This window comes from Salmo salar, chromosome 15 (assembly GCF_965601325.2).
Source record: "Salmo salar chromosome 15, fSalSal1, whole genome shotgun sequence".
Taxonomy (NCBI): domain Eukaryota; kingdom Metazoa; phylum Chordata; class Actinopteri; order Salmoniformes; family Salmonidae; genus Salmo; species Salmo salar.
The window spans coordinates 58417376-58435805 of record NC_138305.1 but is presented as its reverse complement, the minus strand read 5'-3'; the positions used below and the strand labels follow the sequence as shown (position 1 = coordinate 58435805).

Genomic DNA, 18430 nt, shown 5'->3' with positions numbered 1-18430 from the left:
TCTCTAGTTGGCTATGAAGCATCAGAAGGAGATGGAGACACTGGAGAAGTCTCAGAAAGAACAGCTGGAGGAACTGGACAAGTTCAACGAGCAGGTAACTCACCGCTGATTTAGGATCAGATTAGCACACAAATAAATCATAGTTGCATTGTTTGTCGTCATTTCGTCATGGCCGGTACATGTATGTTACATGTATGTTCTCTCTCATCCCTTTTCTAATATGATTTGCTTGTTTTTGCACAGCTTTTGAAATCACATCATGCCAATAAACAGTGTCAAGGTAGGCGCTTCCATCCGTCCCATCTTCCTAACCTCTGACCCCTCTTTCTCATCTTCTCTTTCCCTCTTTTCATCCACCATCCCTCTCTCAATTTACCCTTCTCCAATCAAGCAATACAGTGGTTCCTCCTTTAAAAGTTGCAGCACACCTTGCGGGCTGCTGCAGAATTCTATGGCATGTTATTTAATTGTCAGCCATTTTTACCATTAATGCTAGTTAGTGCTAGTTTGACCACCAGAGGACGTCTTTGAGAAGCATTTAATAGTCTTCAATATTGGCATTACTATAGAATGTAAAACCTTTTTTGTAAGAACATAGTATATGGGATTGATTTTAAGAAATTTAGCTGAATTAATTTGATTAATATTATAGTGTTTGGAAACCCTCAGGATTTCCGTTAGGATGGAACAGAAAATATGGCGCTGTACAACATGACGGTCGTGAGTAGGCTACAGTACGTAGAGCATAAGAGGATTGGAGGATTCTAAATTAAGATCATGGGGGTATTTTTTGTTGGAGCAAATCTGATCTGTGAGAATATCTAAGGGGCTTTTATATCATTCTAAATTAATTAATAGTAATAATAATTGCTTTGTTTAAAAAATAACAATATTTTCGAGATTATTTGGTTTTCATTTAACCTAGAGTGAGCGACAAAAAGCCATTCTTGGGGTTCTCACTAATTTGTATATAAAGCCAGTTTGTTATTTAGAATTATTTATTTCTGTTTTTAGAGAGAGAGAAACCAAAAGCCTCCCCATGGGTCTCCCGGTGGCGGCCGGCACTAGTATCAAACCAGCATCTGTAGCAACGCAGTTTGCACTGCAATGCAGTGTCTTAGACCGCTGCACCACTCCGTTAGGAAAATATGGCGCAGTACAACGTGACGGTTGGGAGTAGGCTACAGTACGTAGAGCATAACATTTCCACACTCTAATTGTTGTGTAACCAATACCCAAATGGAGATTCAGTGAAAATCAAAATCACATTGATTTATCAAGACCAGTCCCCATGCTTGTCTCAGAGCAGCGCAAAACGATGCTGAAATAGTTATTGCTTCAAATCCTGTTGCTTCTAACTTCAATATGTTTTTTAAATAAATAAGACGCACACCACTTTTAACAGCACATTAGTGAGACTAGTGAGACTAATTTCTCCTACGGTAGGCCTACAGTATATCTAAAAATATTTTTTTCAATAACGTGACTCTCCGCCAATAATTACATTGAGAGGATTGGATGATTCTAAATTAAAGCCGCCTCATGAGACTCCCGGTGGCGGCCGGCATGGGTTTTGAACCAGCATCTGTAGCAACGCAGTTTGCACTGCGATTCAGTGTCTTAGACCGCTGCACCCCTCGGGCGCTGTACAACGTGACCGGTCGGGAGTAGGCTACAGTACTACAGTAAGAGCAAAATAATCCTAACATTTCCACACCCTAATTGTAGTCTAAATTTATGTTAGAATAAAAACCTTAGTGTAACAACAGTTTTAGGAAGTAATACTGACGAGTAGTAACAAAACAACAAGTGTATTTTTAGAGACACAGTAGCAGCGCCTTGGGACCCAAAAGCATAATCAGTGCTCTAACTCCCCCTTGCGCTGGTCTGTAGCAATGAAGTAGTGACGCAGGGTACCGTACTAAACCACAAATTACCTTTAAGTCCCGCAGTAAAACTTTTAATTGAGCAACCACTGTAACACCCTGCTCCAATACTAATGATGCTTCCTTCCTTACGACCTTTCTTGAAGTGAGCACAGATCTACCTGTGTGTGTCATTGGATAGTCCCAGTCCCTCCCCCTTTGATTGGCCAACTTTTCCAACTCCAGTTTTCCTATTTCTGTTGAATCTGATGGTATCTGCTCTGTTTAGTCAAAGTGGATTCACTGCAGGTCCTTTATACCTGCAGATGATATGTCATTCTATGAGAAAGAGAGAGAGAGAGCTCGTCTTTGTTTTAATAAACTACATTGCAACCTTTTTAATATACAGCACTCAGGGTGTCAGCAGTCAGTCCTGTCTACACGAGTCATTGATCATTATGATGAGTCATGGGAGCATTACTAAAGCACAACGACCCAGGAGACGTTCTAGTGCTGCTTCACTGCGAGTCTTCCTGACACCTGGATACCATGTCACATTATGCTGCAACACTGGGGGACGGTACAGGAAGGGTTCATTTGGGACCGGACCTAGTTCATGTAGTTGTACTGTTAGTGTGGTTTCCATCAAGAAATGACTGTACTGCTGCAGTACAGTGTCGAATCCTGTACCTGTCTTTGGTAGGAGTCTGTGCGTGGATTCTTGCATTGGGAGGTGTGTGTGTAACAGTGTGTGTGTGTGTAACAGTGTGTGTGTGTGTGTGTTGGTTCCCTCCAGGCCAAGGACATCCAGCAGATGGTGAAGCTGGAGGAGGAGATGGACCGCAGACCAGCCACAGTGGTTTAACCACTCCCACCACCTGAGACACACACACACACCACACACACACTGCCCAGACCAGCCACAGTGGTCTGAACACCCCCACTAACACCTGAGACACACACACACACAGACACTACCCTCTCAAACAACTGACACAGAGGCCCAGACACACTCACACACCCCACTACACACACACACACACACACACACATCCTAGATTCCGCCTTTCATCCTCAACCTGCAATATTGTGATAGTTCATCATTCTCTATCCCTGTATATCTCCTTCTGCAATGAACCACTCCCACACAGGGTCTGTCCTCCCATCTCTGACCACTCTCTCAGTTAGTTATCCCACGTGTTATTCCCAAACCCTGCCCTCCTTCACTCCAACCACTCCTCCACTGAGAACCCCACTCTGAGACATCCCCAACTCCCCTGTGCTGCGGAGCCATTGGTGCAGACCAGTGATTGACAGTAAGATGAGCGACTGCTGTTGGAAGGTGGACGGGACATCCGAGACATTTAGAGACACAACCCACCTTCACCTTTCCATTTTTCCACCCCTCTCCCATTCCCAGATCTGCTTTTTATACACCTCCATCCATCTTCTTTTTTTAAAATCTGTTTTTAATGGAAGCAATGTCTGCAGATATTATCAATAGTCACTGTACACATACATAACGACACAGACAACACACGTACACACACTTATTATCACGTCTGCTCTTTCTGTTGTCGTGACGGCTCAAACCGAAGGTAACAGATGATGTTTTCTGTTCAAACTCTTTTAAGACTTTTATTTTGTATTTTTAATGGTACCGGGTATCAATAACAGCACCAGAATATGGACGGGGGAAAATACGTATATATTAGTTATGAATTTTATGTCGGCACAAAATATGTGAATTATACTGTATGCTACACAAGAGTTGAAGTAATGTCCTGAGCACTTTATATGTGGTAGGCCATCATAACTGAATTGGAGAATGTAGCAGTGCACTAGGTTTCTCTGTGTTTTGATAAGAATGTAAAAAAAATAAAAATAAATAAAGATTAAGAGAAACATTGGATGAACGCTGTTTGGAGAAAACCCAACGTCAGGTAGTCCTGAACACTGCGGCTTGTCCTTCACGCACACTTTTTTATTTCATCAGAATGTGTATTATATGATTTTAACCCCCCCAAGAAATCTAAAGCCTACAACCAGAGAATCTTTGATTCTTTCACATCGCCAAAAGTGTATGCAGGGGTTATAACTGTATAGACCAGTGTTCTTTCACTGGCCTCTCTAGCTACTTCAGAAATAACCAGTTCATGTATTGTACTTGTCAATGGCAAACGTAATAAGAACCCTATAAAGTATCTTCATAAACTCCCAATGTGGATCCATTTTCAACGATATATATACACTACAATGTGTTTTCATAGACCCTTGACTCCCTATAAGTCCATCAGCCTAATGTAAGTGAAACACCCATCTAGCTCTGCTTGTTCCTCAGTAATGAAAACATTGTTTAAAATGATGTGCTCTCTGAGATGCACTTCTGACTGTACCTCAGCTGTAATATAATCCCTGTACTGTTCTTGCCTGTGCCATAGCCAAGGAGATTAGGTATGGTAATAACAGGCTTATTACAACCTTATTACACGCTTATTACATGTTTTTTTACATGCTTATTAATATCCCTTTACTGGTCTCTGAGCTAGCTGGCAACACATCCCTTAGCGTCTCAGTACAGTATGTTGTGCGGGCGTTTCTAGTTGATTTAATTTCGATCCAGATATTCCGTGCTGTGTTATCGGTGATGAAGCAAAGCTCCGTAGAAAACCACTTCATTGGCTATTGGAGTGAATATCAAAACAAACCATGTCAGGACAGGAAGTGCTAGTTTGTTGTTGTTTCTGTTTTTGTAGAGACAGTAAGGATGGACTTAAGAGGTTCGTCGCTCGCTGTGTCTCAGCCATGATGACACAATGGAGTTGGATGAAGTTGCCCTTAACATCTGATCTAGGGTCAGATATAATTTCCTCCCACAGATGGTGAAGGTTAGATTTGGGTAAAGGGTAGCCTAACCTCTGGCAGTGACAGTATTGGACAGGTGGCCATTTTAGTGAGAGATGCATTGTGGGAGTATTATGAAGTAATCATGGGTACTGTAGTTTGTGGGCATTTACTGTGTACACAGATAGACAAATGTGCGGTCAGGCAGTTCATACTGCATGGCATTACATTCACAAAGATTGACCAAAACAGATATTACACAAAATACACAATAAGTGACAACAACCCCTACAGATTTTTGTACTTTTAAACGTTCTGCTGTATAATTCTGCTGTAGTTCACTCAATTGGTGTTGAGAGAGTATTGTATATATGGGAATGTATGTAGTCAATTACTTTTGACCAAAACGTGTTCACCGTTGACCCTGTCAATCAAGGGCTGGGGAATAGTGCACTTCTGTTGGTTTCTGGGAAAGACAATTATCAACCACTGTCCTCTTTCTTTTCCTTTCTTCTTTTTCTGTTTCAGTCCATTTCATTATCTCTCTCTCTAGCACCGCACTACATGAACGCACCCTCTCACCACATATCTAGTGCAGAATTACGAGTAAAAACAAAGTGCTTTTACATTTTATTTCATTGCTTTCATATGTGCCACTCAATGTCTGCTAGGACGTTTAAATTATTTTACGAATGATAAATGCCAAAATAAGGGGTTATTTATATAAAGGTATATAAATATATATATTATATATAGTGTGTAGTTTAAGAGGATATGATGTTTTTTGCACTAGTTGGATGTTTCTGTTATGTGCGACTAGTACTACATGTAACCTTTTGCTCTCTAGTTTGTTGAGAAAGCAGATTATTTTTGCTGAACAATGTCGCCTTTGATTTCCTTTACGATTTGTCTCCTCTTTTTTTTGTTTTCTATTTTGACTGTAGCTTGTCGACATACAGACCATCCTGTGAGTGTTTTTGTATTTATATCGTAGGCCTACTGTCGAACTTATAGCAATGAAAATACTGTTGTTACCCTTCTCCTTTAATACTGTTTTATAGTATGTGTACCAATAAACTATCCAGGTGTAAAATAAAACCTGTCCTCTTGCCTCTTTATTTATTGGCCTATAGGGATACCTAAAAGGAGCCCACCATTACATATATTTTTTTAGGAGCTGGAGGGATGGTCTTTTGCTCAAATTCAATGTATTATGTAATGCCTTATATTTTGGATTCATTAATTCCACATGGTTTCAGGGTTAATTCCACATGGTTTCAGGGTTAATTCCCACATGGTTTCAGGGTTAATTCCTCTCCGTTGCAGGGTAAAACAGAAACAACTCAAAAGGGTTTAAGTTTAGGTATTCATTCTGAGTGGTTAACGTTAGGGTTATGGTTTGGGGAAGGCTTAAAACCAAATCATTAAAACAGACTTGCTATTTCCATCAGGTGTAATCAGTATTCACAGTATTCTTGAGTCTTGCTAGAGCATTGTGAACTGCGGCAGTGCAGTGGTCTGAGCAGCATTCTGTTGCTATGAGCATCATCAGTTAGCTCCCAGTGCTGGGAAATATATATATTTTTAAATGATTCGCAGAACCTTTTCAAACGTCCAAAACGGGTAGAATTTATCAAATGTTTTCCTTATTTTTGTGTGATTTGAGTTAATTGTGTTTGTTGTTCCTCTGACTGCCACAAGTGACAGAGAACTTACTTAATTGCACCTTTTTCACCACCAAACTCTGTACAGGCCTTGAATTCAGACTGACTTAACTATGTTTGGCACAAGTAATTCACTCAATTCGTTAATTATGTACATTTCAGTCAACCGGTGGTTTGGAGTGTTCAAACGCGTAAGACCTGTTCATTTTTAACAGTGTGAAACTCTCCCAAGAATATCCCTGTGAATGTAAATGTTATGTAATTGTAAAAAAAAAAAAACATCTTGGTTCTTTCCTTATGAAAGGACGACAACTGAAGATGAATTATGTGTCATTGAAGGCTGAGAGGGGTGGGGACGCCCACGCGTCTATCCCTTAACAATGAACCCTGGCAGGAGCTAACGGTGGAATGCTGTTTGCGTTTCCAGTTTCAATAATCAGATTCAACAAGCGCTAAATTAATTTACAGCCCCCCCCCAAACCTCTACATACAAACAGGAGGTGCAGCATCTGAAACGCTTTATTCATAATTAAACTATTAGTGTTACCATTCGAAAACGTGAAAAGGTATGGTAATGATGTTAGCCTTGTCCTGGAAACTCCATGGCTTTTCTTCGCTATAAAACAGCTTTGAGGGGCGGTATGTTTTTGTGGTGCGCATCAGGTTGGGAGAGAGAGGTTACACCAAACCTGCTCCTCCTGACAGGGAATGCCTTTTCTCCAACATGTCCCTACATTACAACGTTATTCTATCAGTTTAATCATAATGTTGAAACTTCCTGAGTAGTCCAACGGACGAACAAGCACCAGAATCCTCAAGTCCATGTCGAAGGATAAGGTCCACTTGGCGAGGGCTCTCATGACGCGCTGGATAGGAAAATGATCGACTCCAAAACTGGGGGCCGCAGACCCCCCTCATCTCCTCTGTTCTGCTCCCCGATTATCGGACCAGGTCCAATTTTATAGAAATGGTTCTCCATAGAGGTGCCCGCGTCAATTGTCAGGACAAGAGTGGCTGCACTGAGCTCAATTAATTCTGTGAAAAAGGTAACCTGGAGGCGGTAAAGATTTTGGTTAGAAACAATGCAGATCCAGAGATGGTTGACGCGTGGGGGAACTGCGTTGATGTGCGCGGCAGTGACACGTAACACTCAACGGTCGTTGCGTTTTTGGTGAGAGCCTTCAAGAGACTGGGGCTTCCGACTGAATAAAGTTGGTAACTCGGCGATGGAGGTGGCAAAATTTCTCGGCCACACAGACTGTTTTTATGCGCTCACCAGTAACAAACAAAAAAACGAATGAGAACGACGTTGGGGGTCATTAAGATGGTCCTTCCCACGTCAGCTCGGACTGTAACGTAAATGAGGAGAAGTTGGCGAGAAAGTTATTGGATCCCAGACGTTCTTCAGGCGTGTCTCCAACTCTCCAACTCTTCGGGTCGCAGAATAAATTATCTGGTCTTAAAGAGTCAATTACTGTCAATGGATTCCATTGAGGAGTTTGAGATAGAGACTGACAGCCCTACATACCCACAGGGGCTGTTTTTCTCGGTTGTCCTCACCCCCAACCCCCCTCTTCGATCTAAAAACCTGACCTGCCCGAAAAACGTCTGTAAGGTCACCAAACCTGGGGGCAAGTTGACCAGCTCTGACAACACCCTGAAGACCACCAAAAGCTGTGCGTCAATAGCTGCGCCGTCTGCCTCTCGTCTTGGTATCCTACTAACTGCCCTCGCAGGCAACAAAGGCAAAGACGAATCACAAACTGAAAACCGCACCTGACTTTAATATGAGGCGATTTGACGATAGCTATTACCAGAAAATGTGCAGTTTGCCCACAAGTATCATCAGTCTTGTGCTACCTGACCGTTCAAAACTATGTGGAGAAACGTTCCACCAACTGCCAACACCAACATTGCACATGTTACACTGTCTGTTGCCAGCTCCTCAACGACTTTAACAGTATTGGGCAACAAACTGTTAGGGAGATTTACTTTCCCCGCGTTTAAACAGAGCGGGAAGGAGGCGCAGGAGGTCGCGTGTGGAGGAGATCCCGCCTCAGGTTCACCGCGAGGAATGGCGCGTTCAGAGACGTTTCCGCTGAGTACGAAACACCCTCATATATAGACAGTATAAGCGCCGTGAAGTGCGAGCTTGACTTCAATTTTAAAACGGCCCGTTCTTATTAAACCGTATGTCTTGTGCGTCATGCGTAATAGCCAAATGTCCCATTGGAGAGCCGAAGTATTTGCAAGCTTTTATTCCCACTACTTTTATTCCAGAACTAGGCCTACTAACACACCGGATTAAGCTAACCTACTCGTGATTTTAGATTGAGGACTATGAGATTAGTTGAATCAGGTGTGTTCGTACTGTTTTGGGCTGGAACAAAAACCTATACACACGGTCCCCTTCTATAGTGTTGGGAAGGGGGTGGGACAAACGTAAAGGCATATCCACGGGGAAGCCTCAAGCACAAAGAGGATTCCTGCGCTACCATAAAGATGATGTACATTTACTATGAATAGCAAACGCCATCACCTGCATAGCTATTCATAACGGTTGGGAAATATCAATAGACATGGCATTTCTTTCAATCGTTTTCACGGACTGCGTTTCTAATTATATAATAATTATTATATTCTTAAATTGTGAAATTTTAAGATGAATGAATAAATAAATATTCGTTTTGTATTTAAAAAGGGTAAGGGTTTTTGTATTCTCTGGAGGAGAGAGCATGTGTGTGTTTCCTCAATGTCGAGCTCCTTGGTAAGTTATAAAACCCTCACAAAACCTTGACTTTAGAAAACTGGGTCATTCTGAGTACTGGGTCAAGTATACTGAGAATGCTATCACATTCACAGCGCTTATAGGAATATTTCTGTTCACTGTAATGATGCAGATTTTATTGTTGCCTGTGTTTGTGAAGTGGGAAGGGGGGGGTGACTTGAGCACAGGAGTGTCAACTGTCACAGCTGAACGGTTGACACAGTTTTAGCTCTGTCAGCTATTCTTTTCTGAGTCAGTCGCATTTACCGGACAATGTCCACTGTTGCCGGATTCCAAGCGATGGAGTCTAACATCATCTGATACGTCACACCTATTCATTCGTTTCGACTCGTATGTTTAGTGACGTTTTAGAATTGTTTTAATCCTACACACACGGTAGTCAAGGGTATGTATGTACGCTGTATATTATGAACAATGTCTTGGACAAAGGTGTGAGAGGAGCCTGAGTTCACACACGCTGAGCTGTGTGTGTGAGAGAGCGCGTTGCCAGACTGCAATCCACGCACGCACATACACCACAGCAGCTGCAATCTAGCTCAGAAGCAGAGAGGAGGGGGTAGCAACGATACACACACACACACACACACACACACACACACACACACACACACACACACACACACACACACACACACACACACACACACACACACACACACACACACACACACACACACACACACACACACACACACACACACACACACCCCTCATCTGCAATCACAGTGATGGAAACAGAAGTATTGCGGGACTAGCTGCGGTTGCTGTAGCGAAGCTCTTTGGAAGAAACAAACTTCGGGAGAGAAACGGAACTTCCTCCCCCGGTGAATCACGTGAGTCACCCAGAGCGTTGTTACCGGCTCACTGTCTGTCTGTTGGTATGTACAGGGGAAACTCTGCATTGCCGCAGGTGACGCTCACCTAAAGCTCTCTCGTCGACTGAATTCAGAGAGAGGAGAGAGTCCAGAGCAGTACAAGGTGTTCCGAAAGCGGCAACTGAACAACTGTGGCATTTTAATGCGCAGCAAACCGGATGCTATCTCTCTCACGTCCACCTGGAGATTTGCTGCATTCGCGGTGATATGAGCGTGACTACCGGACGCTGAGCAGCGGAATCCCTCATTGCTCTCTTTCTTCCTCTCCCTCTCTCTCTCTCTCGCTCTTTCTCTTTTCTTTCAATCTCTCCCTCTCTCTCTTTCTTTGCGGGTTCACTACACAGGCTACCCGCCAGTTAGCCGTTTCAGCACGTTTCAGAACCAGTACAATGGAGCGGCTCAGATTCAGCACCTTGGACAGCGCAGGACTTCTGCTACGTTTGTTCGGTAAGCGACGACTGTCTCTCTCTCTGTGTGTGTGTGTGTGTGTGTGTGTGTGTGTGTGTGTGTGTGTGTGTGTGTGTGTGTGTGTGTGTGTGTGTGTGTGTGTGTGTGTGTGTGTGTGTGCGTGCGTGCGTGCGTTGCATACGATATTTCGGTCGTGACTGCACAAAGCAGCCTGCGTGTCTGGCTGTCTGTGTGTGTGTGCGCGTGTGCGTGTGTGTGTGTGTGTGTGTGTGCGTGTGTGTGTGTGTGTGGGAGAGAGAGAGACACATTCCTGTTCAGTGTGTGCGTAGTAGCACAGCCCCTACCTGTATTCAACGTCAGTGCAGTGAAAAGCTCATTGTGAGAAAAATACTAAAACGCAAGTCATTATTATAACATAGTGTATTAGGCTCACCGGTATGGACATCTCTATGTCCTGCCCATTTTTCTAGCTTAGGCATGCAGTGAGATTTAAGCTGTATACTACACCCGTGTCATGTAACTGGGTATTGTTACATCTAAGTGGGCAACTGTACTCCAGCGAAGCTATAGGTCCTCGTTCATTGCCCCTAACAGTTTTCTTCTGGGAGACAAGAAGCCCCTTTGAGTCTAATCTTTGAGTCTTCGGGCTGCCAGTCTGTAAGAGACAGTAAAACACATTCCTGTGAACCATCTTTCATTATACTATTGCCTACAGATTCTATTTTATTCTATTCTTTCTGCAGACCTCACGTGTTTTAGGCATATTCATTGCAATATCGATGACGCAACCAAAAAAAAACGTAAACTGTCACGTATTTGCCACTCTATTACCACTGTTACTCTACACTGCTGACATGACCCTTACACAGTACCACCCCGTTCTCAGGGATCCTGGCCCGGTTGACCGTGACGGCTGAGCAGGAGGGAGAGAATCTCTCCGGTCTGTCCACCAACCCAGACAAAGACATCTTCGTGGTCCGGGAGAACGGGACCACCTGCCTCATGGTCGAGTTCGCTGTCCGCTTCACGGTCCCCTTCGACGTCCTCGCGATCAACGGGATAGACGTAAGTAACAACTCCGATATTTCATGGCTCTGTGTTATTTTTTTACTTCGCATGTAAGGTGTTCAAGTCAAGATTTCATATACAACTGCGTAGATAATACAGTTAGTTTAACACTACTTTTCATGGCACTTACCCTTTGGACCGTATCCTCACTATAATAGCCTAGTATACTGATGGGAATGTGTGGGTGGACACAGCCCGTCAAAACTTCGGTGGTCAATTTAGACTGACACTGACACATTTCTGTATGTGAGAATTTACTCTCATTTAGACACACATGGGGCACTCATGCCACGGTATTACGCGCGGTGGGCTGTGCGTAAAATTATGGATTTTGGAAAGCCGTATTGGTCGACTGTAGCAACTGCGTGCCAGTGTGAAACAAGTCCATATTATCATCAAAGAAGACTAGTCTATTGAGAAACGCGTGTGATCATCACAATCAATCACACACTTCTGTTTTCTGCAGCTCATCACGGAGAATGCGTATCTGGCTCTGCCTCGCGGGGCAGACATTGAAGGGAAATGCGGGAGCCAGGACGCCGATATACACATCTCGTGGAAGGATAAGGCCTACACACTCCGCATCAACTTCGTCAAGGTTTGTCCCCTACTGCCTACAGTCTGCCTACAGTCAGTAGGCAACCGTGTCTAATTACAATTACCCAAAATCATTTAGAGCGTTTATCCCGCGTGGGATTCTTGTAAAAATATGTTTAGATAACAACGCCTACACATTACATCCGTAATGTTCTTCTACTGGTGATGACCGTGTGTGTGTGTGTGTGTGTGTGTGTGTGTGTGTGTGTGTGGCAGGAAACCCGTGACAAGGGAGATGAGGTGTGGAAGATTAGCAAATTGCAGTTTGTTTATGACACCTCGGAGAAAACGCATTTCATCAACCCATACAACCGTGAGTAGCATTTATATCCCACTCAGCATTTTCTGTGTATGTTTTGCGAAATGGTTTCGTTGAATAATTATTTAATATTTGCGCTAAGCGTGTGCAATAAAGGAAGGCAATTCACATGCGTCTTAGGCCTTTGGATATTTCGGAGATTTTTTTATATTTTTTTTTATTCTACAAAACATTATTCTTATTATTATAATTATTATTATGATGTTCCAGTTTTATAGTTTTTTTCGTAACTTTTGATTTATTTCAGTAATTCCGATTAGACATATGATGAGCTAATGTTGAAATTCCCGTAGCCTACCCCAACAGCACAGTTTTTGGATTCAGTATTAATCCACATTTTAAAACTCATGACGGGACAGGCAGAAGTTGAACACGGAATTATTGAAAGAAAACGGTGACTTTTTTGCTGGATTAAAAGCCCGTCTTTTCTGGACACGCTATTGGTGTGCATCTGCCGCAGTGGCCGTTTTACGTGTGTGTAGAAACAAAGTGATTCCTATAGCCCTTATACGTTTTATAATTAGAAGTTGTTAAATTTCGATATTTGTTCCAAATTATTTCATAAATATTAATATGAATACTCTATTATTCCAAATTTATTTCAATATTTTGTAGCCTTTATTTTACTTATTTATATAAATGTTGTGTTTTTGTGTTTCTCTGTATGAAATGCATGCATGCTTGTGTGTGCATGTGTAGATGTGCGTTTGTGTGCGTTCGGGATTGCTTGTTTGTGTCCGCACGTCTGTCTGTCTGGCTAGCTGTGTGTCTCACTTTGTCAGTCTTGTGGGAGTTTCTGTGCTCTTCTTTTTAGACCTACCTACTCATATAGTATGTTTCCTCACGTACTGCATCCTCCTATCCCATCTCTCCATCTAGCTGGGAAGCACACAGCCAGCTCCCACGGTCTGTCAGCGTTAGTGACCCCCGCTGGCCGCTCGTATGTCTGCGAGGCTAAGCAGACACTCACCCTCATCTCCAGTGACCACCAGAAGGGAGTGACTGTCGCCATGAGTGACATTCAGATCCAGCCCTTCGACATCAACTCAGACTTCATGTTCAGTGAAGGTACATGATCTATCCATGACATCATACCAGCCATATTCAGTGAAGGTACATGATCTATCCATGACATCATACCAGCCATGTTCAGTGAAGGTACATGATCTATCCATGACATCATACCAGCCATGTTCAGTGAAGGTACATGATCTATCCATGACATCATACCAGCCATGTTCAGTGAAGGTACATGATCTATCCATGACATCATACCAGCCATGTTCAGTGAAGGTATAGCACAACAGCCTATGGTAGTACTCCTCTCATGTCAAATGTTGCAAAATCAGCAAATGTCCCACCCATGTCAAATGTGCAGCCCAGTATAATAAAGGTTGGCACCTTGAGGAGAGATATGACACTAGTGAGGATGATGATGATGATAATGAGAGGTTACCGTGCAGTAGTATTGGAGAACTTATCTCACAACCCCTACAAACTGCATTTCCCCCCCCCCCCCCCCTTCCTCACCCTCTCCCTCACCCTCCTTCTCTCTCTCTCTGGGGGGGCTGGTTGCTGCAGTTTGAAGAGCATGGCTGCAGAGGGAGTGAAAGAAGAGAGAGAAGAGAGAGAGAGATAGAGGGGAAAGAGAGAGAGGTCATTAGGACTTTATGGCTGTAGTTATAGCCCTGTCCTCAATGCAGACTTTATGACTATAGTTAGATATATACTGTCAGTCACTGTGTCCTCTAAGGGCTATCACTCTTCTCTCTCTGGACTGCAGTAAACTAGACTGCGTTTTGCTACAGTGCCCTTCAACTATAGTTTTTATTAACCCTTGGTATACAGTGGCCTTTCATCTGGTACATACTGTATTAACCTTTAAAGCCACATTCTGGGAAATCTGCAAACCACCAGAGTAGGCCACCATTGAAAACATAAACAATGAAGAAAATACATCCCATGATCCAGGACATCAGAAGGCTATAGAACATGTAAACAGTACTACATATCGCTTACCTTATATGAGCTTAACTAGTTAAAGGCCCTGACTTTTGCCCTTAAATATGACACTTTTTAATTTAGAGACCAGTGAGACTGTTTCTGGGACATTTTGACCTCATATTGTGTTGACCTTTGATCTAATACTAATCAGTGAGGTCATGTTAAGGCTCTCTCACATAGAGGAGAATCTTCTCACTGTGGACATGGGTCTAACTCGCTCACATAGAGGAGAATCTTCTCACTGTGGACATGGGTCTAACTCGCTCACATAGAGGAGAATCTTCTCACTGTGGACATGGGTCTAACTCGCTCACATAGAGGAGAATCTTCTCACTGTGGACATGGGAAAAACTAAAGGACCTGACTGACCAGTGAATTCATTTTGAATTTCCTTATTGGTTAACGTTAGGTTAGTGTAACGGTTAGAGTTTAGGGTTAGGGTTAAGGTTAGGATTAGGTTTGCAGGCCAATCATGTAGCTTTAGTTGCAAACCCATGTGTAGATAGAACTGTGTGTGTGTGTGTGTGTGTGTGTGTGTGTGTGTGTGTGTGTGTGTGTGTGTGTGTGTGTGTGTGTGTGTGTGTGTGTGTGTGTGTGTGTGTGTGTGTGTGTGTGTGTGTGTGTGTGTGTGTGTGTGTGTGGGTAACATCAGTGACAGTTGATTCAATGCAAAGCTTTGGAATGTAATTCACATGCACACACACACACACACAAACACACACACACACACACACACACACACACACACACACACACACACACACACACACACACACACACACACACACACACACACACACAAACAAACACACACACACAACACACAGTTCTATTCCCACATTCATGTATTCTGTGTGTGTGTGTGTGTTTCACCCTGCAGCCTATAAGTGCATCACGGACCAGCGGGAACAGCTGGAGGAGACTCTTCCTCTGATCCTGGGTTTCATCCTGGGCCTCATCATCGTCATCACGCTGTCCGTCTACCACTTCCACCTCAAACTGACCGCTGTCACCCAGCCACAGCTGCCCCGCGACCGGTCCATGTACAAGAACATGTAAGGAACTGGACATTAAAACAAACACTATATGACAACTCTCCATGGTCAAGGATAGTACAGTAGAACAACACTCCAAGGCTCCCCATGTTCAAGAGCATCTAAGGAATCAAACATTAGATCAACATCATCACAATGACTCTCCATGTACAAGGTAATGGGACATTGAAACAAGCACAACATGATGTTCAAGACATGTAAGGAATCAGACATTACAAATCACTACGACTCTCCATGTTCAAGGATATAGGACATTAAAAACAAGACGACATGACTACTCTCCATTCAAGGATATAAAAAAAGGTACTAGACTACGATTATAACCACAACGCTCCTGCCTCTCCAAAGTCAAACCAATGTGACTTCCCCTGCTCTGAACTCCCCATATATTGGAGAGTAGGCCATAACTTTATGGAGGCCTAACTTGCGATATGGCTAACTTGAGATACCCCTGTGTGTTCTGTTGTTTATATGTCCAGAAATCGCTGTTTTATCGAGAAGCCTGCGCTTTTGTCGTCACCCCCCCCCCCCCGCCCCCCCCCACCCCCCCATCACTTGTCTCTGTCTTTTCTGTAAACGCACTGCAAAAGAAACCTCGCAGGTAGCAGGTCCAGCTGAAGTTTTTACTTTCCTAACTAACTCCAGTTTTTACTTTTTGTTTTAGAATGCAATCATCGTGGTGAAAGTGGACAGTGTTGTGGTGTGTGTGTACACTGTGCAGGTGTCTCAATGAACTTCAGAAATCATGAAAAATAAATCATTACAGTAATACTTTACTTTGGTATGACGGATCGTTTTCCAGATCTGACTTTATGGAATCATATCAAGAAAAAAATAAATGAAACGTAAATAAAACAAAGGAAAACATGGTCTGTAAAAACGTGCCCCCCCCCCCCCAAAAAAAAATATTTAATACATTTATCTCATATCAGAATGTCAGAAGAAGAACGTTTATCATTGTGAAAGAAATGTGCACAGATATTTAAGATTTAAAAAGAATAAATGTACACTATTTTCAGAAAGACTACGCATAGAAAACTATGCTGTTGCTACTTTAATGTTCACTGAAATAAATTTTACAGGAGACATCCTAAGCCTGTGTAAGCCTGTTTTTCCTGTTTTTTTTGTGTATGCTCACTATCAAACCTGTCTACTACCTTTAGACAGCTTTCATTCGCTCAGATTGTTGGATAGGCATTGTAAAATACATTTCAGTAGCCGTTTTTTCAGATACTGCAGTTGCCAAATGTTTCGGAACATGAGAACAAAACACAACATTGTCGCACTGAATGGACTTAAAAACTGAAAGAGATGGGGGGGTAACATTCATCATACCCATCAAAGTCGTAACCATGAGTCCTCCACGGGAGCGGCTGAGAGCTGCGACTGAACCTGGGTGATCGATGCTCCTGTCCGGCATGGCGTGGCTGAGGTGTCGAGGCGGAGATGGAGTATCGATCTCGTCGTTTGACACTGGGCCGTCAGAGGAAACGCGATATGAGCAAGTCCAATTGAAAATAAATGGAGCATGCATGACATCCACAACTCTTTGTTTGAACACCACAGACATCATTAATCATATGGCCTTTAACATATTTTTTTGTCTACTTCTAATGCCTCTTAAGGGGAAAGTAATCAAAAAGTAACTGAAAGTAATCAAATTACTTCACTGAGTTTGGGTAATCCAAAAAATTGCATTACCTGTCTTCCAAAAATTGCATTACCTGTCTTCCTTTTAAGGTTTCTTATCGTGAAAGAGGATTTTTATTATCCTGGGTCAAACCATAGAGAATGATAGAGGCCTTTAGTGGCCAAAAGGCTGTTTTAGCATGGGCAGCACCATTGAGGGCTTCCACCATGCTTCCACCATTTTAAAGTAGTCAAAGTAGTCAACAGGGTGGGGATTCCTATGGGTTGTAGCCTCAATGGCGCTGCCCATGCTGTCACAGATGCTATAATGACACAGACATAAAGATGAGTCCTCTATCTATCTCTATGGGTCAAACCAAATCAATATTCTATTATAGTTTCCTTCCACACAGGAACAGAGCTAAGAGGGGGAAAAAGCAATGGCCTCCTATATTGTCTAGTCATGTGATGCGTGTATCTATCTATTAGTTCTCTAGTCGTTTCAGCTAAAGAGGCAAGGCTATTTTGGAGTCACACCGGTGTCCGCTGAAGTGCCCCACTAAACATTATTACGTTATTACCTATGTTTAGGGGGATATTCAATTAAAACCCATGGTTTGGTATTTGGTATCAGGGATGGGCAAAAACATAGTTATTGGTCATCTGTAATGTTATGTGGACAAGGTGGGATATAGCTTAAACAACAAGCAACTAGCGGCAATGGGAGATATCAGCACCACGGACAGCAGTGAACTGGGAACCTCACCATCTGACATTCAGAACCACAGGACAGTGGTCAGCGGTGGTCTCAAGTGCAGCTGCAACGCCACTAGCCACTGGGAAAACACCATTTATTGGACAAGACCTAAACAGGAAGCAATAAGCCTGCAGGCAGACTCCTACACCAACATCCATATTTCAGTTCAAACCCACCTTTACAATTGTGAATTATAGGGATAACATGTGCACTTATTTGAAATTAATTGAACTATTCTTGATTCTTTGAACTATACATCAACATAGAAGAATGTGTATTTTGTATTCATTTACTCTGTAAATATCTGATCGTGGGTTTAAAGGCCCTCGGATTGACCCTGGGTTTGTACAGATAAGAGTGTGGAAAAACACATGCTACACTTGTCAATGTTTTAATGGGCTTTTTTAATTGAAACCAGCTTCACTGATAACACACATGCAATATCACTGTACAAGCAACACCACGGATAGTAGTACTCATGCAAGTCCCGAAACCAGCTCTCACTCACTCACACGCACGCACACGCACACACACATGTTCATATTTACATCTCACAG

At 42.8% G+C, this 18430-nt stretch overlaps 2 protein-coding genes across 7 annotated transcripts in view; both read left to right on the top strand.

Annotated features, from left to right (window-relative positions):
• The window catches only part of LOC106571557 (1-phosphatidylinositol 4,5-bisphosphate phosphodiesterase beta-4), a 132417-nt gene extending 126610 nt beyond the window's left edge, over positions 1-5807 (top strand). For 4 of the 5 annotated variants that reach the window (XM_014144720.3, XM_014144721.3, XM_014144726.3 and 1 more), the window contains 3 exons: positions 8-94; positions 244-280; positions 2662-5807. In XM_014144720.3, coding sequence (XP_014000195.2) covers positions 8-94; positions 244-280; positions 2662-2747 — 210 coding nt within the window. In that variant the 3' untranslated portion in view covers positions 2748-5807. The remainder of the gene's footprint in view (positions 1-7; positions 95-243; positions 281-2661) is intronic. The other variant, XM_014144727.3, reaches the window with a different exon arrangement.
• A 4042-nt stretch (positions 5808-9849) lies between these two features.
• On the top strand, positions 9850-16581 carry LOC106571558 (lysosome-associated membrane glycoprotein 5). 2 transcript variants are annotated; one of them, XM_045695873.2, is made up of 7 exons: positions 9850-9994; positions 10381-10483; positions 11331-11509; positions 11979-12110; positions 12326-12422; positions 13308-13496; positions 15313-16581. In XM_045695873.2, exons 2-7 carry the CDS (start codon positions 10426-10428, stop codon positions 15489-15491), a joined length of 834 nt encoding a protein of 277 aa, XP_045551829.1. In that variant the 5' UTR covers positions 9850-9994; positions 10381-10425; the 3' UTR covers positions 15492-16581. The 2 variants fall into 2 exon arrangements, with proteins under 2 accessions (XP_045551829.1, XP_045551828.1); XM_045695872.2 differs by lacking the exon at positions 9850-9994 and having other exon boundaries at positions 10013-10483.
• The last annotated feature ends 1849 nt before the right edge of the window (positions 16582-18430 follow it).

Coding starts and splice junctions, on each gene's coding strand:
- LOC106571558 (XM_045695873.2), top strand. CDS start 10,426: ATGGAGCGGCTCAGATTCAGCACCTTGGACAGCGCAGGACTTCTGCTA. Junction 12,111..12,325: donor TCCGCATCAACTTCGTCAAG/GTTTGTCCCCTA, acceptor TGTGTGTGGCAG/GAAACCCGTGACAAGGGAGA. Junction 13,497..15,312: donor AGACTTCATGTTCAGTGAAG/GTACATGATCTA, acceptor TTCACCCTGCAG/CCTATAAGTGCATCACGGAC.